The 23,322-nt window shown below is 34.2% G+C and overlaps 1 protein-coding gene across 1 annotated transcript in view; it reads left to right on the forward strand.

The window, feature by feature from the left end:
- The window catches only part of LOC140448468 (uncharacterized), a 375,096-nt gene that overhangs the window by 223,788 nt on the left and 127,986 nt on the right, over positions 1-23,322 (forward strand). The window contains exon 2 of the mRNA XM_072541545.1: positions 17,596-17,737. Coding sequence (XP_072397646.1) covers positions 17,603-17,737 — 135 coding nt within the window. The 5' untranslated portion in view covers positions 17,596-17,602. The remainder of the gene's footprint in view (positions 1-17,595; positions 17,738-23,322) is intronic.

The following is a 23,322-nucleotide window of genomic DNA, read 5'->3' on the forward strand; positions in this document are numbered from 1 at the left end:
TTTTACATTTTTAACTTGAAGAAAAGTTCGAATTATCCAAAATATAATTCGAATTATTCATGACTTTTTAACATTACTTATATAGGAAATGCTAGGGACCAGAATAAAAATTCGAATTAAAGAAGATTTCGAATTAACGAAGTTCGAATTAAGCAGGTTCTACTGTATTTCAGAACAAATTTTGACAATAAAGATGACTGGAAGGGAGACAATTAGAGAAAATGTATGAGCTTTGGGCAGAATTTAAAAATGAAGCTTTATTAGTAACAAATAAACATAAACATGTCACTGGGGAGGATGACTAATTTAATTCAAGGAAATAAAGAAATGTTAACATGGTTTTCAGTTCCAACAGCGTCAACTTCAACTGAAATCGGTGAGCAAAGAGAAGAGAGAGGCTATTCTTATTAATGAAGAAAAGTCACAGAACGGTAACAGCAATATTTTACGAGATAAAAGTACTACTTCATTAAATGTTTCCCAGTTATTTCCTTTTTTGGATAAATTAGAAAACGTTGCGATGTTTAAGGACAAGGAAGACCAAGGACATGTGGTTAGCACTCCTTTCAAAAAATGTCCAATTTTTCCTAAGACTCCTAAAACAGATCCACCCAAAAAAAGACGAAAAATATTTCAAACAGTTGTATCCATTACACTTTACAGGGTCCATTATTATAATATAACATATAAAAGTATTGTATACGTTTCCTGTTACTGAAATGGGCCTTGGTGGCTTAAAACATGATCTTTTTACACCAGAGTCATCCATGTTATATATATGCTGATTCAGTTTTGTAAGAAATTATATTTTTCATATAATTCTGACATATTTCTGAAGAACCCTCCAACTTTTCGTCTATTAACGTCTGCACATATCTCTGCACTTGTCGGCTCTGGCAATCTGAACGATAATTCAGGATTTCGATTCATAAACCCATCAATCAACCCTTTTCCTGCGTGGTAGTACTTAAATTAATGTGGTACATTATTTTTACTGCAAGCTGGAATGCTTACAGTGAAAGTTTTTAACAAAAATTCCGTGTCAAGCCATAAAATTTGAAAACCATTTCTTTTGCATATTTTACTATTTCGCGTTTCATTTCTAAACTGAACACTGATGTGAAGCGGCCCAACTTTTTTTTGCTGATCCTTTCTTTATGTAACGGTGGAACGTACCCAAAGGCATATTGTAGAGTTTTGAAGCTTTTGAAATGCTCGTCTTGCGAGCTTTTGCCACAGCGAGCTCCATATCTTTCTCAGTCCATTGACCCTGAGTAGTGAGTAGTCTTCCGTTTATATTTAATAACCATTTAAATCTAGAATAACAGATTTTGAATTGAAATAATTCTAACATGTATAAGAGAAAAACGGAAAGTTTCCAATTTGTCCATAAACGAACTTTCTTCTATGCCTTCCCACTACCAACCATAAATTCTAGTATAGAACACTTGTTTAAATAATATGTGGCGGATATTCAGTGATTTTGTCGATAATTATAAATAAGAAAGGTTTATATTTTAGAAAAATAGTGAGAAATACTCACCCCAGTTTGTTTGATGATATATATTCACTAAAACACAACTCAAGCTGATATACAGTTTTGCACATGGGTATCACAAATGACCATTTTTGACAAATACAATGCTGCCCTCTGTTGTAGATGATATATACATATTTTACACTCTCGATAGGAAGCTAAGAAGTGCATTTACAATGGCGCTATCTATTAAATATCTATGTGACAGCGATTTTCCGCTTTGTACGCTATTTCCGCTATGCCCACCGTTCGCATATAGGCATACCTATTGTAGCTGTGTTCTTTTGCCAAACTTAAATAGAGGTTATTATTAATTTTTTTGCAAAATATTAGGGCCTTTTTGGATGATGTGTCACTACGATTTTAGTTAGTAATTTTGCAATATATTTTACTTTATATACACACACCCCCAAAATTTAAAAAATAATTGAAAATGTTTTCATTATGAGTTGTGATCTTAATGGTAGTGTTAAATATTTACAAACAAGATTCCCTTTATTAAAAAATCATAAATACATTAATAACATTTACTTCAATAAAATTTATATTAATTCAGAACTTAATTTTAAAGGTAATAATCTAGTCGGCTGCAGTGAAACATACATACAAACATACATACATACATACAAAATAAGTTAAAGGTGTATAAATGTAAAACTGTTATAAACTATAGAATGTTTTCTAATATAAATATGTAGTTAGCCTAATAAATCCCAAAAAGAAGCATATAGTTTAGTTTCCGAGAAATAGTTAAAGAGAACTAATCACTTTCGGAACATCAAATAAATCTACAATATAATAAGAAGTATGTGTTTTATTGTATAATCCATAAGCAAATGCTAACATAAATAAGATAATCAAAGATAAGAAATCTTATTTTCTTATTATCTTATTTTCTATATTTTTTAAAATTAAATGCTATTTTTAAATTAAATAAATTATTTTATAATTTATCAATTATTTATATTTTACGCCATCGGCCTATAATAACGCCACCTTCTAACGTATTAACAAAGTATACTGTAACGTTTTTAAATAAAACGAGCGGTTCGAATTTATATAAATATATTTATTTATAAGTTTACAGTTCGTTGGTATCTTAACAACTAAATTCTAACTCATAGAATTCTCGAGTAGCCCACTTCTAATTCGCCTCATCGCTTGTCGGGTCGAACTCTCCAGCGGTCGACAGTTCCCGTCCCTTCTAGAAGGACAGATCATTCTCGTCCCGGCCTGCAACCGTTATATTATGCATGGGCTACGTAGAATGCATGTTCGTAATACTGCTCCCCTCTTAGATCTGAGCGTCCCGATCAGCAACACTATATGTTGGAACAGGATGGCGGAATCTACAGGACTCTACAGCTCTGCATGGACCCCTCATGAAGAAATAACAGTCTACTGACTTTGAAGGACACGATCTCATCGGATTAATGCAACACACAGTAATTCTTATGCCGGTTTCTCGGAAGATCACTTCAAGCATGCTTCTGACAATCTTCCAATCCAGATTATCTAGGGCATGGTCTATCTTGGGTAAGGCCAAATTCTTGATGTCATAATTGCACATCATTTTCTTCAAATTAGTTAGAGCACGCCATATATCCTCGTAGGTTGCTCTGTCTGTATACGACTTCCTGGTCACCATATACAGCAAAGATCGAGAACCATGTTCTAATCTCAGTACTCAACTTCTAATCTTAATCTTTAGGCTGCTGGTTTTTTAACTCGTCCCAACGACCGAATTTCATATAAAATACGGATGAGATTCCTTTAATCATCTCAAGATTTTGGGCAACACAGTGGGCTAGAGAGACGTTATGCGGGACACTAAAAAGATCCTGCTAAACTTCTGTCGTCACGCCGAATCTAGCACTCTTTCTCTCTGCGTAATTTGACATAAATTCATTAAAGCTTGGTCGCCGGTCATCTTTGATCTCATGTTGAAGGGTTCGTGCTTCTTCTGTTTCATTTGAGCCTGCATATGGTGGAAGACGATTTATGTAAACTACTTTTGGTTAACCTTTCGGCAACTTCTTAATTCGGTATATTACGTCATTTATTCTCTTTTTAATTTTATGCGGATCTTCCCATTGTCTTTGCAAATTAGGAGACAAGCCTCGACGACGTTGTGGATTATAAAGCCAAACAAGATCACCTACTTCTTGCATCGAGAATCGTATTGATCTTTCATTCTGTCACTAGCTAACTGGATGTGTTTTCGGGCAATTTCATGAATGTTATTTATTCTTAACTTTAGGCGGTCGACATAATCTTCGCTTGCAACATGTTCTTCGGAAGGTCTGCAGCCAAACTCTAGGTCGCAGTACAAACGAACTTCACGACCTAACATCAGGCAGGTTGGAGTCTGGCCTGTAGTTTCATTTATGGCCGAGTGGTAGGCCTTTAGAAATAAATGAATGTGCTGGTCCCAATCTTTTTGATGTTCTGATACAACTTTGGATAGGTGTTTACCCATCGTTCGGTTCATCCTCTCGACCATTCCATCTGATTGAGGATGCAGGGGTGTCGTTCTGATCTTATTGACACCAATCAATTTACAAACGTTTTGGAAAAGGGTTGACTCGAAATTTCGTCCTGGGTCGGAGTGGATCTCCAAAGGAACACCAAATCGGCTAAAGAATTATTTAACAAGTACCTCTGCAACGGTAGCAGCTTCTTGATTTGGTATCGCATAGGCCTCAGTTCATTTCGTAAAATAATCCATGGCTACCAGGATATATTTATTTCCATAATTTGTCTCTGGAAGTGGACCTGCAATGTCGATTGCTACTCGTTCCATAGGACTACCAACATTGTACTGTTTCATGAGTGCCCTCTTTTTACCAACTGGACCATTACTGGTTGCACACAGTTCACATTTCCGGCACCATCTTCTTACATCATCTTTACAGTTCACCTAATAGAACCGTTCTCGAACCTTTTGCAGAGTCTTAGTGATACCAAAGTGTCCACCTGATGTACCGTCATGCAATTGATGCAATACTTCTGACACTTTACTTTTAGGTACAATCAACTGAAGCTTAGATTCTGTACAATCATCGTTCTCAAAGGTTCTATACAAAAGATCATCTTTTAGCACTAGGCAATTCCATTGGCTCCAATAACACTTAACTTCTGGACTACATGCACTAATGTCTTGCTAAGAAGGTCTTTCACTTCGACGCACTCAATCCAATACTCTGTTTATTAATGGATCATCTGCTTGAGCGTCTTGTAGCTGTTGAGGCTGTCATTGATCATTATTGACGGTGGTTCGTCTCACGGGGCAAAGTCGTTCTTCTAATTTAAGACAGTGATTACAATTTGCTCTGCACGGCCATCTCAAAAGGGCATCAGAATTTAAATGAACTCTTCCAGCCCTGTGTTCGATCTCGTAATCATATTCTTGTAATGCTTCTAACCATCTTGCTATCTGGCCCTCTGGATTACGGAATTGTAGGAACCATTTTAGAGCGGCATGATCCGTGCGAAGAGGAAACTTTCTGCCATACAAGTATTTATGGAAATGCTCGCAAGCCTTCACTACACCTAGCAATTCTCTCCTAGTAACGCAATAGTTTTTTTCTGGTTTCGACAAGACTTTGCTAAAGTAAGCGATGACTTTCTCCTGCCCATCTTGGATGTGGGAGAGAACAGCTCCTATTGCACTTTTGCTGGCATCGGTGTCCAACACAAATTTTCCTGCCTGTCTAGTGTAGCTTAAAATCAGTGCACTGATCAGAGCCATGTGAGTGTTCGAAAGATCTTTAACACTCTTTACTCCATGTATATTCTTTGCCTTCTTCTGTCAACTTTGTTAATGGCTTGGAGATGTTGGCAAATCGTTTGACAAAACGTCGGTAATATGTACATAGACCAAGAAAACTTCTAATTTCGTGTTTATCTCTTGGTACTGGCCAATCCTTAATTGCTGCAAGTTTGTCAGGATCAGCTGTTACACCATTACTTGCTACAATATGTCCCAAGTACTTCACTTCTCGTCGAAACATGTAACATTTCTTCGGGCTTAACTTCAAATTTGCTTCTCGCAATCGTTAAAAGACTTCTTTCAGATTGTTGGCATGTTCTTCGAAGGATCTTCCAACCACAATTACATCATCCAAATAAACCAGGCATGTTTTCCATGTTAGACCACTTAAAACTGCTTCCATTAATCTTTCAAATGTGGCAGGGGCATTACATAAGCCAAAGGGCATAACTGTCAACTGCCAAAGCCTTGATCCTATCGAGAATGCGGTTTTTTCGCGATCAGCTGGCTCCGTGTCTACTTGCCAATATTCACTTTTCAGATCGAGTGTGTAGCACCAACGAGAGCCGGACAGTGTATCCAAAGTATCGTCTATTCGGGGCAAAGGATAACTATCTTCTTTAGTTACCGCATTGAGCTGTCGGTAGTCAATACAAAAACGCGTTGAACCATCTTTCTTCTTTACTAGTACTACTGGTGATGTCCATGGACTATTTGATGGTTCAATTACCCCTTGTTTGTTCATGTCTTTGATGATGTCTTCGGCTTCATCCCTTTTCGCAAATGGAAGTCGTCTAGGTTGTTGTCTGATTAGCTGAGCGTCTTCAGTATTAATTTCATACTTTACTATGCTAGTTTTGCCATTATCCTTCTTATCAATGGCAAAAACATCTTGAAATTCTATCAGCATAGACTTCACTTTTTTAATTCGTTCATTATCAAGATCTTGGCACGTTTTAATCACCGTCTTAATAAGCTCCTTTGTATACTTAAATTTCGATAGTTTCTTATTAGTATTCATAGAACAAATCGAAGCCACGGGAACACATTGTCCGATCAAAGTTCTTTTTATTAACTTAATAGCAGTGTCCTTAACATTCATAACTCTTACAGTAACGACATTTCGCATTCTCACCAAAGCTTTTGCCGTTAGGAACTTGGCATTGTTCACATCTTCAACCATCCTTAAACTTCCCTCTCGGCAGTAACCATCAGGTCTGGTCATCAAAATTTTCTCACTATTACCGGGTATTGTTACGTCACAAGTAGTTATTAAGCTGATAACATCTTCTTTGTTTTCTTTTTTTCTTTGAAACGGCAACTCTTCACCATTGATCTCGAGAACTCCATTCTTGACAATCAATACAGTTCCCACTTTCCTTAGTAAATCCATCCCCAATATCAACTCATCGGAAATCTCTGCAATTAATACTCTATGTGTCACTGTGGTCTGGCCACTGGATACTGATATATTAGCCTCGCCATATGTATTAATTATCTCACCAGTTGCTGTTCTAAGCTTTACTGTTGCAGGAGATAATTTAAGATGGCCTCGTACAACTTTTGGACGTGCAATAGTTCTTGTTGCACTTGTATCCACCAAAAACAATCTACATATATTATTGATACGACCCTCGATGTACAAGCTATGAATTCCACCGGACGTAATAGGACGTAATGTTAACAGTTACTATGGGGGCTGTGTTTCTCGAGGTCGGCAGTTGCCCCTTGGTGTCCACTCGTTCTGGTTTTCCGACTGCTGTATCATTTTCTTGCAATTACGGCGAATGTGACCTACGTCACCACAATTCCAACATCTGGGCTCGCTTCTCTTCGGCATAGTGTTACGATGCTGATACGTGGTGATACTTTTCGTACCATTTCTTCCAGACGTTCATCGTTTGATTCGTCGCCTTCTTCAATGGTTCTTACTCGATGGCTCCGTGAAGTTTGACTAGCTTTTTCATGTTCCAAGGCAATAGCGAGCGCTTCATCTAGAACTTTCGGTCTTGCTAGTCGTAAAGCTTTCTGTAATTCACTTTCTTTTAACCCATTGACGAAGGTATCTACAGCAATTTCTTCCAAAATGTTGTCTGGTACCTCCGGATAAGCCAACCGCACTATACTAGCAACATCTGCTTCAAACTCTTGCAAATTTTCACTTGCTCGTTGAATTCTACTTCTTAGTTGCGCCTTGTAGACTTGTCGTAGATGGGCATCTCCATAACGTTTGTCTAGTCGAGTGAACAAGGTCTGGCAACATTTGTCTTGACCCTTAGGAATTGATCTTAGGATATCCGCAGCATCACCTCGTAAAGCAGCAGTCAAGGAAACAGCCTTTTCTTGTTCTGTCCAATGATTGGCTGTCGCAATGGCTTCAAATTGTCTAAGGTATATGGACCAAGATGACTTTCCATCAAATGGTGGCAATTTGAATCTTATATGATGTCTCATTTGGTCTCTAGGTGATTCTTCTTTCACTACCGAATCTAGAGCTACTGTAGCACTAGCTACTGGTGGTAGCACTTTCGTATTAGTTATCATGGTCTCTAATTGTTTGATCTTTTTTTCTATCTTGTCGTTTACATTTTTCTGTATCTTATCAAATGTTTTAGAAACTTCTTCAGTTTTCTCATTGTTGTTTCTAGAAGTTTCTTTCATCATTTGAGAAATATTTTCAAATTTTTGGTCGAATCTTCTAGAAACATTTTCGAGTTTCTCGTCATTTTGTCTAGCTACTTCTTGAATAATTTGAGATGTTTGATCGAATCGTTCATCATTTTTTCTAGAAGTTTCTTCAATCATTTGCGAGACGTTTTTAAATTTATTGTCATTTTTTTTAGAAGTTTCTTTAATCATTTGAGACGTTCCATCGAATCTTTTGGAACATTCTCGAATTTTCCATCAATTATTTTAGTTAAAACGGCTTCTTCTGCTGATTGAAACTGGAATGTCTCTGGGTGGTCTCCATTCTTGCTAAAAATAGTCTTCAGTGGTTCTTGGAGTATCTTCTTGGACCCACTGCAGTCTTCATCGCGTTCTTCTAGTTGCTCACGCAACTGTTTTACTGAAAGTTCTACTAGCAGCATCTTTGATCAGGCACACACGTACTTTTTAAAGGCTCTTTCGTACAAACATCACTAACAAACTACGTGGATGTTCCCGACGGACAATACTTTTCAAAAGTTCAAAAGTCTTTTTCAAAAGTCACTGCTGAATTTATTTTTTAAATAAATCAATTATCCTCACACCGGACACCAACTGTAACGTTTTTAAATAAAACGAGTGTTTCGAATTTATATAAATATATTTATTTATAAGTTTACAGTTCGATAGTATCTTAACAACTAAACTCTAACTCATAGAAGGTATATTTATACACAAAAGTTATTATGTACTAGAACATTCTCGAGTAGCCCACTTATAATTCGCGCTTGTCAGGTCGAACTCTCCAGCGGTCGACAGTTCCCGTCTGTTCTAGAAGGACAGATCATTCTCGTCCCGGCCTGCAACCGTTATATTTGGTTATATTATGGGCTACGTAGAATGCATGTTTGTAACAATACGTTATTTACTTTTCACAGACCTGTCAAATTCAGACGAAATATTAAATTAATAATAAAATATAAATAAGTATTATTTGATAGTAAATTTAATTATTATATAAACTAAATACGACGTTTAAAAATAATAACTGTATTTATATGAACATATTTTAAAACTAGAAGTGTCACATTTTTTTTTTAATTATCACCATTATATAACGTATCCTATTAATTATTCACACTTAATTTATGTCTGCAGGTTTGCAATGCGCAATTTTTCGTAAGACAATCATTATTGTTTGAAGTTAAGTTATATAAAACAAAAATAAAAAATGGCTGATAAATGAAAAAGGTGTTCCTGAACCAATTTAGGGAAACAAACAATCAATAATAATTATGTTAACGTAAATCCTATTAAGAAAAAAATAGACATTACTAAAAAGTTCAGATTTCTTGCAAGTAAATTGACCACAATTTTAAACTTTAATGACAAATTTTCAGAATAAAGTAGGTCATTATCTACCTAAGTTGAAAACAATAAATCTATGTATATCAATAAAAATGAATCGCCAAAATGTTTGTACGGGCATCATTTCTGGACGACTGCCCAAAATTAGATAATTCTTGTTTGTTGTGTTTGTTATTATCAGAAGAATGTTTATACAAAAGATAATTTTAAAAAATTGTACGGAAAGACCTTCAAAACAGTTTTTCTCTCATTTTAGGGAAACTATGATTAACATAATGAATATACTTCATCTAATTTACTTACCGTTGCACGTCATCCGTGTCATAGCCCGTGAGGTCACATGATACCAACACGAAATATTTAGGCAGTAGGTGTGTTCTTTTTTAGAATCACTTTGCCGAGTACACTGGCATTACAGCCACTAGACATATTTTATTATATAAGCGTAGAAATAATATTTAAAGATTTCTATTAATTTTATCTTAAAGAAATATACAATATGTTTCATTTAATTTGTATAAATGCATTAAAAGCGTTTTTATGAAGAACATTTTGTTCGGAACACACTGTAACTATAATCGAACGAAGGTGATATTTTGGCATAAATTGGTAACACTTATTTGACAGTTGCGGTGTTGACTAATGTTAATAAGTAATGAAAAAAGTGTTGTTTTTGTTTAAGTATTCCATTTTACATCTTTATACGACGCATACAAGCGGCTCAAATTGTTTTTAACAAGATTATTTTTTAACTCTTGTTTTGTTTCTATTTATTTACATTAAATATTAATTTGTTTTGTTGTATAATTCACTTTTGCAATAATTATGTGACCTATTTAATTTAAAATGGATATAGAATTTTTTTATACTTTGGCAACTATGTAAACTTCGATCTCTGTCAATGATAATGACGTGCAACGGAAAGTAAATTAGATGGACTGTAGAGAGTTATTGATGTCGTATTTTATATCATTTTAATGTCATAAATTACGACGTTTAATCAAAGCACCTTAAATTTGACATCTACGCATGCGCAGTTGTGCGTCCTTTATTACTTTGCGTTAATAACATAAACGCCGCCTGTATTTAAATTAAATACAGACAAGAGAACTTTTATTTAAAGATCCCTTATTTTGACGTAACCTGGCAAATAACGTGTAAAAAGAAAAAATGCGTTTCAACTTCACTTATATTTATACAGATATTTGATCGAATTTGTGGCGTGTTTTCTAGCAACTCTATTTCTTCATCATTTGCGCTAGCTAAACTAGCTATATATCTAAGGGAAAGTGGTCCACATTCGGCATATTGGCCTTGAGAAGCCAAATTTGAAAAAACTGGTTACATAATTCAGAAACCATTTTTTTTATGAAACTGTAACTTATTAGGAACTTGTTTTAAAAGACAAAAAAATCTAGACCTAAAGTTGGCTCATATTTTTTTATTTTTAAATTTTTTTACAATTGACCGAAACTACCCCACATAAGGGGTAGTTTCGGCCATATGAAGGGGCACATTCGGCTATATATCAAAATACACTAAAAGTAAATATGAGTAAAAGAAAAGTACCTACCTATAAACTTAATTAAACATGTATTTTATCTTACGTTTAAACCAGAAAAGTTAACATTAAATTTGTAAACACTTGATGTTCTTGCAGTTCCATGAGTGGAAGAAAAAGGCAGAATAGCTGCAATTTTTTTTGCTACTACTGCAATGTCTTGGACAATGGGAAACAAGAAGCTGTTTGTATTATTTTTGCGGCGCAGAAATTTGACCTCGTAATCCTGATCTTGGAAAGAAGTTATTTGACCTACATAAAAAATGTCTATCTTTGAAACAAGAACAAAATTTCCGACGCCAATATTTTCATTGTCGGGGATGGCTTTAAAATCTTCGAAATCTTCTTCGCTGTCGTCTGACGAACAATCTTGCAAAACTACGCCAGTGCTAGACTCGCTTGACATAGAAATATTTCTTTTCCTACTCACTGTAATCAAATCTTTTTTTACTGATGCCTTATTCTAAACTTAGTTTCCTTTTTCTCTCTGCATCTAAACTTTGTCTTTTTTCGTATTCCGGCGTGTCTGTATATATTGTTGAGTGTGCTTTTCTCTTATTTATTTGTTTTTTCTTTCCTTCAAGTTGTTTCTTTGGTTATGGTCTAATTTGACTCAGTGTGTTAATCGATGTGGGAAGAACTTGAGGCGAGCCTGGAGGTGTTTTATTAATAATTTTTTCTACTACACAGTTTGATGTTGAAGAAATTTGCGGAATTGTTTCGGTGTTTAATTCACTTTGTATGGTATCAATAGAACTAACCTCTTGTTTTCCATTAATGGTTTATCGGATACCGCGCTTGGTATAAAATCTGTATTACTGAATACAAGTCGATTTATTGGCCACAGACCAGTATTTTTAAACGCGCCACATGTCAAATTGTAAGGGTTTTTGCAGAATTTAAAAGTAGCCAATCATGCTGAGCTGTAGCTAAATAGGACTTAAATGGTCCAAATACGGCAACATTTACGGCAAGTCTAGTGGTAGAGTTCTATGTGTCGTATGAGGTGGAAAAGATAGTAAAACGATCCCATTTTCTCGACACAATTTAATGGTTTTTACAGATATGTGGGATTCGTGGTTTTCCAAGAGCAGAAGTACCTTGCTTTCCACAGAACATTTAACAGAATTCGCAAAGTGTTTTAGTACTTTTGGGAAAAGGTCAGACGTCATCCATCCTTTCTTATTCTCTAACGCCATGGCAGATATTGGGTATTCGTCGCCTCAATATTCTTCAGGGTTTCGAATTCTAGGATACACAAAGACGGGTGGTACTGCTCCACCAGCTGCAGTAATCATCCCTACGAACCTCACCTCCCTCCTGTAAAGAGATGAGAGCCACTTGTTTTTTGCCTTTTGGGACAATAACTTTAGCAGGTGGCATAACTGTCGTTATGCCAGTTTCGTCCAGATTCCAGATCTCTTCCGGCTTAAACTTGTATTTTTCCAGGACACTGGCATACTTGGTAAAAAAATCTTCTATAAGTGGTTTATTAAAAGCCATCGACCTACTTATACTTGTATTTTTGGGTTTGCGAAGCGAGATATCGTTGTGATATCTTTTCATAAAGCAACGTAGCCACTCCAGACCTAAAAAATATTTCTTTAGCTTCTTGAATTTACACATGTACAAAGAAATAAACTAACCTGCCATTTTATTCAACTCCCAACTGTTTGGTGGTGTAGTATTCGGTAGAGCATTAGCAAAATCATAAGCCAGTTTCCTTATATATTTATAGTTTAGGCCGTAGTTTAAGTTGGAACATGTTTTAATGTAAGCTACAAACTCGAACTCTTCATGCAAAGTAAAAACTTGACGAGCTGTATATTTGCTAGTATACGAAGCCTCCCCTTCACTTTCATTGCCTGAATCAGCCCATCTAGCCAAAAGCTCTCCTTTGGTTTTTTTCTTTAAAAGGGCCTTAATTCTTGACTGTATGGTTTGTCTTTTAACTTAACAGAACTTTAACTTTTAACTTTAACAGAAATTATTACTTAATTAGATATAAAAAAGATCAATATACAAATATTGTACGTGGGGAACATTCGGCTACTAGCTGAATCTTCCCCATAACTGTTAGCCGAAACTTCCCCACGTGCTCTAAAAATAATATTAAATAAAATTGAAAAACTAGGCAATGTTTTGAAGGTCATGTTTTACTACCATTACAAAAGTAATAAATGTTCTATCATATGCACGGCAATTGGTACATATATTAAGAAAAGTAACTTATAAATCAAGCAAAAAATTAAACACATAAAACTTACCTTTAATATACGTAAAAAATTACGACAAAAAAATAATAACTACCACTTATTAAAACTCGTCTGTGCTAACACACTGCCAAGGTCGGACTATGTTTCTTCTAGCAGCTTGGGTTGATATTGCCGCCTAATTCAAACGTAAATCGGATATATTGGGAGTAGCCGAATGTTCCCTATGGCCGAATGTAGACCACTTTCCCCTAATGGTTCTTTCATATTTTAAGATGGTATAATGGATTATAGTATTCTTTAAATAACAATTTAATTAAATTTAACGTTTTACTCTGTTCAACAATCTTATTTTAATTTTTATTTTAGGATTGGGTATATTAGTAACAAATAGGATCTTATAGGCATTTATAGGTTATTTTTATATTATACAAAAATATTTAATGTTATTTGTCAAAATAAAAGATTTCTTTAATAGTCTAAGACCTAGCTGCAGGATCACTACGTTCATAATGTGGTTAATCAAACTCACATTTTTACAAACATGTAAAATTGGGAGAATACATTGATAATAGGTTGCCAGTCAAAAAGTGGTCGCAAATATGTTTAATTCAATTATTAGTAATTAGTTTTTGAACTAATATTTATTTCATTAGAATCTGTTTTTCTATTATTGAAAGTCCTTTTAAGTTCTGTAATATGTTTGCTTAAAGTTCTACCAGTTTCAATAATATAAGTTTTTGTCTGATCTAAAATCTGTTGTTATTCCTTTCTTTTTTTATTTGTTTGGATATTTTGGTTGACATCTTTTCTGTATATGTCTTCGAGCGGAAGGTACTAGGTTTTTTCTCTGGTTGTGGAAATACTAATTTTAGGGATTTCTTATGTAGTTTCTTGTTTAAAATTTTATTTATTATTTGTTCGTTGTACCCATGGTCTACTGCTATTTACTTAATGATACTCAGATCTATTTCGAAGTTGTTTCTTGACATTGGAATGTCTGTTAATCTATGTTAACTAATCTATTAAATAATATATGTTAACTAATATATTAATCTATTAACCCATGAAACTTAACAAATTAAAAAATACGGACATAATTATTCTGAATGACCAAACAGTTCTTCCCTTATCATCTTATTATGTTAAAGACTATAAAGTGTGAAGGCCTACCAAAAATTAATTACTTGAGAAAGACACTGCACCGAAACAGGTGTTGTGATAAAAAAATAAACATTTTAATCAATTTTGTGGAAGTTTTGAGAAGAAAAGTTTCAGTGTTTTATTGTTAGATTCATCAATATTTCCATCCAGTAACTAGTCCAGTCGTCAGTGAGATGACCCCTAAAAATCATACGAACCAGTTGAATTTTGCCGATAATATTAAGTTTGTGACCCCAAAAAAGATGCAAAAAAGTTTACCACTTTTACCCCGGGCTTCCGACTAAAACCCCCTCGTAGGGGGGTAAAAAAACAAAAAAATCTATTTATTAAAAAACTGTACGCCGTAAAAAAAATTTTTCAAATAAAAAATGTAGCTGGGATAATTTTGAACAAAAATGTTTATAAGCACTTTTTGTGTAGAATAAACCGTTCTCTCAGAAACAGCGCTTGAACCAACCGTCGATTTTGAATGTTTGTCACGTACGTGAAATTAGCTCGACGATAAAAGTTCGATATCTTTTGATCTAAGTATCCTATCGACAAAAATCAAGATGAGTTTTAAAGGTACAGAGTGTAGCATTTGTCTGCAGTTTTTGTATTTTGCCGCGAATAAACTCAGTTTTTATAAAGGTGTTTTTATAGAACGTTTGAGCAAAAGTTAAATAGTTTTATTTACATCAGACCGACAAACCCAGGAAATAAAAATTTTCTATTTAAATATTCACGATCAGAAAATAACAAACTATTTATTTATATATATATATATATATATATATATATATACATATATATATATATACATATATATATATATATATATATATATATATATATATATATATATATATATAATAGACAAAGATATAGCAAACAAAGCAAAATATTTAAGTTATATTACATGTATTGAAAATGAAAATAATAAATTGCTAGTTCACGAACTAAATGTCAAATGTTGGATATTAAAAAGCGATCAAGCGAAAAAGTACTTTGATAGTTTATTAAATAAAGGAATTGAAATAAAACCAGTTAAATGAACGGGGATAGTAACAGCAATGATCAACAAAATGGCAAATGAAGACGGTTTGTTTAATAGAATTATGGAAGTCGGACACATACCAGACGAATGGCGAAGCAGTACATTAATACATGTTTACTAAAATAGAAATACAACAATGCACAAACTCGTGTTCCATAAAACTACTTAGTCGCACTATGAAAGTAAAGGAGAAAGTAATTGATAAACAGATACGTGAAGAAACCGAAATATCCGAAAATCAGTTTGGTTTTATGCAATGTAGGTCAACGACAGAGGCAATTTTCATTATAAGGCAGCATATGGAAAAATATAGAAATAAAGAAATAAAGAAATAAACGTTTATATCGTCTTCACTGATCTTGAGAAAGCATACGGAAGAGTTCCTCGATAGATTCTGTAGTGCGCGCTTAATAAGAGAGAAGTTCCCGTTGAGTACGTTTGTGAGAGACATGTATAAGGGAGTAGCAACTAGTGTTGGAACAGGTATGGGAGAGACAGATAAATATGTGGAGATAAAATTTGATCAGGGCTAATTGCTAAGTCGTCATTTATTATCTTTATTCTTAGGATCAAATAACAAGGCAACTACCTGCAGGGAAACATTGTGCCGGTACTTAGTTGCTGATGACGTAATGTTAGTAGAAAATACTGAAAGGTATTAAGAACAATAACTAAAACAGTGAAAACAACCTTTTGTGGAAAAAGATTTTAAGTACTTTTTAACTTAGTATGACAAAAACAGCATATTTGTAATATTCATTTAAACATAGAGTTACTACAAATAAAATGGTAACTTTACTGTAATAAAGTAATAGCGAAATAAATGAATATGCAAGCAGTAGAATTATGATGGGATATATGGGAAAAGGAAGAGAGGGAGTGGTGTATTGTGTAACAGAAAAATTCCCATGAAACTGAAAGAAAAATTTTGTAAAACTGTTAAAAATAAAGACGAACTAAACAACAAATATATGTGACAGGACTACGAATGCTTAGATGGATGATGGTGTGACAAAAAATGATAATATTTAGTATGAGTATAGTAGTGGATGTCTAGAGGTAGCAACAATTGATGCCAAATTGAGATGAGCATAGGTTAAGATGATTCGGATATATTCAACGTCAAGACGTTAATCACCCAATACGAAACATTTCTGATTTCCAAGTTTCTGGAAGAAGTAGGAAAAGGAGATCAAAGAAGACCTGATGCGAAACGCTTAAGCAGAACATGTCGTAAATGGGATTGGTATTGCTAAGACCCAACATAGAAACTTATGGAGAAATGTAATAAGGATAGCCCATTCTGCGTAGGATTAAGGCAAAAGGACTGCTGGTGGTGATAACTAATTTAATTGTTTGTACAAAGTAGTAAGTTATGTTTATGTATAAGTTATAGCTGACTTTGATTATTTTGTGAATATGTAGAAATTATTTAATAAATACAAAAACAAAATATAGATATCTGGTTGTTTCTGTTGTTTATAATATTTTGTATTTAATATTATTAAAAATTAATTTTAAAATCCATTTAAAAATTGTCTTCGTCTTCCCAACAGATCGGACCAAATTGATTACTTGACTGCGCGAAATCTAAGTCGCGTCATGGTTTATCTTTCTCATTGACATGGGTGCCCACAATAATAATTTCTCTGTAATTTTTCATCTTTGTCAAATTATGACGTTATTGTTCTCTCATTGACTTCATAGTCCATTTGCTCAGCTTGGGAATAATTTGACCGATTCATTCTCGGAAACATACAAGTCAAAAATTCCTAACTCTTGGTATTAACAGTATAAATAAACTTACTGTTGCAGACTTCTTTTATTGAAAAAATAAAAATAGGCATTAAAGTTTTTCATTATATTGGTTATGAGCACGTCAATTTTCCATTATATTATATTGGTATGAGCTGTATAGGATTTTTAGCCACTTTCAGTCAGTAAAAATTAAACCAACGTAGCAAAACATAATTCTAAATTTACTAGACAGTTGGAATTAGGATCATCGAACAGAGTATACTAGTTTTTTGTAATGTTTTTGTATTCATAATATCTAACCAAAAACCAAGATCTTTACATTTTGTTCTTAATTAAGATCAGAATACGCTTTGATGAGTATAAATAAAATATTATTCTGATGTAGCCATCATTCCATAGTTAGATCGTCCATTTGGAAGAACCATCATCTTCCATTTTAGAAAATTTTTAGCCTAGTAAAATACTTCTTTCGCTCATTTTATTTACAAATTTATTAACGTTAATTATTTCTTATATTAACCTATTATTTTTTTATTACAGATTAAAAATGGAGACAGTTATTAGGGAGGGTGCTTTAAGATTGCTGGCAACTGAAAGTACCTGTGATGTTATTCTTAGTTGCCAAGGACGTCGTTTCATGGCTCATAAATTGATATTATCGATTGTGAGTCCTGTTTTTCGGGTAAATATTTTTAATTTGTTATTCTATTATATCTATGGTATTAGATATTGGTATTATTATTAGACTATATCTATTAGAAATTTATCAATAAAACAGTCAGTTTTTCGATGGGAATAGTCAAGACACCTTTACAAGAGGTTAAGAGTTTAATGCTATTCTTTCAATTTATTTTTTACGAATGTACTAATATAATATATTTAATCGAATAATTCCTAGAATAATTTAATCGAATAAGTGCTACTTCAGCCCTAGTTCAGCCTCGACCTTCCTCAGTCTATTTCGTCAGTCTTCTCTGTTCATCGCTAATTGTTTCCAGTTGCTGCGCCGATTTTGCCCGAGTCTTCAATCGTATCATCCCTTCATCTTGGTGTTGGTCTACCTCTACTCCTATTTGCTACTGGTAGCGCTAACAGGGTTCGTCTGAGTGGGTAGTTTTTACTTTCTCTTGACACATATAGCTGATTTAAGTCTTATTTTTATTTAAGGTATTGTATCCCTACCACTTATTATTTCATTATACTTCTTGTTAGAAATTATATCGCCTTCTTCAAATAATATTTTACATATTACACCCATTATTCTTCTTAGTATTTTTCTCTTTATAAGATGAGCAGAGACACGAGATGGTCCATATGTCTGACCTCTATGCCAAAACTGGTAGGATAAGTATTCTATAAGTACCTGGTTAGTTTGTTTTTGTGGCTTAAATTTCTTTTCTTTATCTGGTCTGTCAGCTGTCTGTCTATCTAGTTCTGTCAGCATAAGCTGAAATCTGCATTGACTTATTAAATAATGTTTCCCTATTGCATAATTTAGCATCTCTTATCGTATTTTCCACTGCTATATTAAAGAGCAGATATGCCAGTACATCTCTCTGCCGTACTTCTGCATATATTTCAAAGGCATGTGACAGGTCGCTCTGTATTTGTATTTTGCAGATTACTTTACTTATAGTTGTTTTTAAAAGTCCTATTAGTTTATGGGGAATATTACCTTCATTAATGGCTTCATCTAATTTAACTCTTAACACTTTATCATACGCTGATTTGAAGTTGACAAAGACGTGACAATATTAAATTCATGGGTTTTGAACGAATAAGATTTGACGTAACAAGAAGATCTTCTCAAATAGAACATACCTGACCTAAAATGACTTTTTTATTTACCTAGGAGTTCTTTCACTCACGTACTTTTGGCTGTATACCTAGAGTGCTCATGACTATTTTATATATTGTATTTTACATCTATAGAATTATACCACTGTAATTTAGACATGTAAACTAAATGCATGATCATGATTAAATCTGCACATGCAAATATCCAATTGACTATTGAAGATAATGCAATTGAGAGTGTTAATAACTATAAATACTTAGAAACATGGATAACATCAGATGTAGACCAAACCAAAGAAATTATGACACCCATTGAAATAGCACGTGCATCATTCATTAAACTTAAAAAGTTTCTTTGTTGTCGGGATATAAGGTTAGAACTACGCCTGAGAATGCTTCGATGTTACGTGTTCTCTACTCTTCTTTATGGCTTGGAAGCGTGGACACTAAAACAAGTCCATCTGAATAAGTTGGCCGAGTTTTAAATTTTGGTGTTACAGAAGAATCCTACGAATATCATGGATTCAAAGAATGTCAAACCTGGAAGTAACTAGAAGGATAGGAAATGAGGTGGAAATAATATTAACTATCAAAAGACGAAAACTTGAGTACTTAGGACATGTGAGAGGGCAAAAATACGCATTATTACAACTTATTATGCAAGGCAAAATCCGAGGAAAGCGAAATATGGGAAGACGAAGTATATCCTGGCTTAAGAACTTAAGGGAATGGTTTGAATGCAGTAGTGCAGAACTTTTTAGAGCGGCAGTCAACAGAGTCCGCATAGCCATGATGATTTCCAACTTTCGATAGAAGATGGTACTTAAAGAAGAAGAAGAAGAATTTATACATTCCATCCTCCCTTTATATGCAGTGGACATATGATTCCAGTGTACCATTCCGCTAACATTTATTCTTCGTTTCAGACTTCGACAGTTATGTTGCAAATTAAATATATAATGATGTTACCTCCATATGTGATAAGCTCTACAAGGATGTAGTCATTTTGTAGTAAGATTAAAGTTAAATTAAGCATTAAATGCAAAAAGATTTACAGTATAATAATAAGTCAATATATGAATGACTAGTCATTATAATTGAAGTTAAATTTGATCCCGCTAAGAACTTCCCAATTATCTTTTTACATTGCCCACTCGGGCGAGGCCATTATGCCCATTGGTCCAATAGTCGTACGGTTTGTAACTTTACATTGTTGCCAGACTAACCTAAAAATCCCTTTATTCTGACAAAATAAAAAGTCCTAAAAATTCCCCCCACATTGAAATAACAATTTCAACATAAAGCTTAAACATGTAAAAACTGAAAAAATATAAAATTGTAACATAACCAATATTTATATATGTAATGAATGAACCATGGACGTATAAATAAAGAACGTCCATGGAATGAACACTTAATCACTATGATTGTCCCTGGGAGGGGACACAGTTTTAAAATAGAACGTTTGTATTCTCCCAGTTGAGTTTTGACCAAGACAACTCGCACATTTCCGTCTGGACCAATGAACAGTTCCTTCACTCTTTCTTATCGCCACTAGGATGGTGGCAGATTGTCTTCCTTAATGATAACCGATTGTCCAGTTTAAATATTACTGGAATTCTTTATCCCTTTGTGCCTTGGTTGCAATTTGGCAAGGTACTCACTCAACTATCTACTCCAAAAATTTTGATGTAGCATCTGTGCATATTGCCAATGCGACAGATGATTCACTGGTATCTCCATAATACTTGGATCAGAAGCTGAGTTTGCGTCCAATAAGGAAATGTGAAGGTGTTAATACCTCAAAGTTGTCAATACTAGAGGAAAGAGGGGCCAAAGGACGGGATTTTAGAACCGCTTCAACCTCTGCAAGAAGAGTTCTAAATTCCTCGTATGTAAGAGGAGAGTTAACTAAAATTCTCCTTAAATGATGTTTACATGATTTCACGGCTGCTTCCCATAAATTCCCAAAATTTGGAGCACGTGCCGGAATAAATTGCCATTAAATTCTCTCATTTCATAACGTATTACTAATTGTTTGTGATTCCTGTTTCAAAAAGTTTAGTAATTCTTTTAATTCAGTATTAGCTTCAATATAGTTTGCGACAAACCTTCGAAAACATGATATCCAGGCTTCGCTGGTTAAGTTTGATACCACCTCGTAATGAAGTTCTTGAGTTGATGAACACACATAAAGAACAATATACCATTTAATTATTTAACCACGACAACCACGACCACGTTTTGTGTTCATTGAAAAAGGATCTGCATAATCCGTTCCCGTTATATAAAATGGAGGATTTACTTCTCCTCTGTCTTTCGGTAAAAGTCCCATAATTTGCTCCAAAGAAATAGGTTTGCATCGGAAATATCTCACAAAATTGCGATACACTTTCCGTGGTAAGTTTCTTCCTCCCAATACCCAAAAATTCTCTCTAATAGTACTTAACAATTGCTGCGGGCCACAATGCAGCAGCCTATTATGTTCCATTTCAAATAACAATATGGTAAACCTGTGTTTAGCACTTATTAATCGAGGGTGTTTTTGTGAATAAGGTAGGTTTGTCAAGTTTAATCTACCCCTCATCCTTAGACATCCTGCTTTATCCATGAAAGGATTCAAATTAAGAAGATTTTTCTTCCAGGGTTTTCCATTTTCCAGTACCATCATTTCCGCTCCAAAAATTTCTTTCTGTGATACCAATAATTCTAAAACTATATGCTACAGCTCTCCTTAGCCTATTTAAACAACTGAATTTTTCAAAATGAAATAGTTTTGGGTTTTCTTTAGTATCTATGTGCGAAACTATTACATACCTCAAGTATGGTAATTCCAATTGTGCCTTGTGCCCCAAATTTGGCTACTCTGACTCTTCCAATTTCAACTATTCAGGCCCAATCCACCAATATTGTAAACCAATAATCTTCGACGGTAATACGCCCCTAGATAAAAGATCTGCTGGATTGTGTTCTGATCTCACATGTCTAAATTCACCACACTTAGCAATGGCCTTAATTTGACTAACCCTGTTACAATGCCACTGTAGAATCTGTCCAATAAAAAATATTATTATTTTCACTCTAAGAGACGCTTGAACTACTGAAACCAATTTAACCAATACCAATAGAGCACAGAGTTCAAGTCTTGAAATTGTTTGTGCCTTTAATGGAGCTACTCTCACTTTAGAACACAACAAATTTAGTGTCACCAATCCATCTGCTAACGCAAGCTCCATATGCCAATTTTGAAGCATCTGCAAACACATGTATGTACACCTTTATAGCATTCTTGCAAACCACATGTCTTTTATTTCGTAGACTATTTAAATTTAAGAACTTTGCCCTCAATTTTTTCCATTCCGTTTCCAAAATGGTAAGGCAATGACTCATCCCAGTAACGTTTTTGCTGCTACATTTTTTGTAACAACTGTTTCGCCAAAAGTACTGCGGGTCCCACCGATCCTAAGGTATCAAAAATCCTTGAAACTTCTGATAATATGGATCGTTTCGTATGTCTATTGTCTTTAACTAAAAAATCTATTGCAAACATTAATGTGTCTTCTTTAAATACCCACATCAACAGCAGTGTCTTGTTTTTGTCTTTTTCTTCAATCTGAACAGAACCAGAGCCATCTTCTGATTTTGCCAATGCGAACTGCACCTCTTTACTGTTTGTTACCCATTTTCTCAACTCCATTCCTCCACATTTTAAAACTTGATCCACTTCCCTGCACAAGCTTATTGCATCCTCTGCTGATTCAGCACCAGTAAGTAGGTCATATACGTAAAAATCTTTTAAAATAGTTAGAGAAGCTTCAGGTCTGTTCTCTGCACACTGAACTCCTAACTCCTTTAAACATCTTATTGCCAAGTAAGGTGCTGACTTTGTTCCACATGTGACTGTGTTGAGTGTATACTTTAAGTCTGCATCAGGTGATGCTCTTCAAATTATTTTGTGCAAGGACCGTTGCTCAGGAACAACCCACATCATTCTATGCATCTTTGCAACATCTCCATCAACTACCACATAGTGCTATCTAAATCGTAACAATATAGAAACCAAATCTTCTTGTACTTTTGGTCCATTATATTGCAAATCATTGAAAGATACACCTGTATCTGTAGTGGCTGCACCATTAAATACCACTCTTAGCCTTGTAGTCTCACTATTTTTATTAATCACCCCATGATGTGAAAAGTAATCAGAAATAGTATCCAACGAACCATCTGATAATGACATATGACCCATGTCAAAATAGTCTTGCATGAACTTGATGTACAATTCTTGTAACTTTTTATTATTTTGTAATTTTTGTTCCAATTTATAAAATCTATTTAATGCTGACTGCCTAGATTGACCCAGTGCTGTTAATGATTTCTTCAATGGAATATGAACTACAAATTTACCATCAGAAGCCCTCTTTGTCGTTTGTTGAAAGATTTGCTCACATTCTATATCTTTCTTTGAAA

This window comes from Diabrotica undecimpunctata, chromosome 8 (assembly GCF_040954645.1).
Source record: "Diabrotica undecimpunctata isolate CICGRU chromosome 8, icDiaUnde3, whole genome shotgun sequence".
In the NCBI taxonomy this organism is placed as follows: domain Eukaryota; kingdom Metazoa; phylum Arthropoda; class Insecta; order Coleoptera; family Chrysomelidae; genus Diabrotica; species Diabrotica undecimpunctata.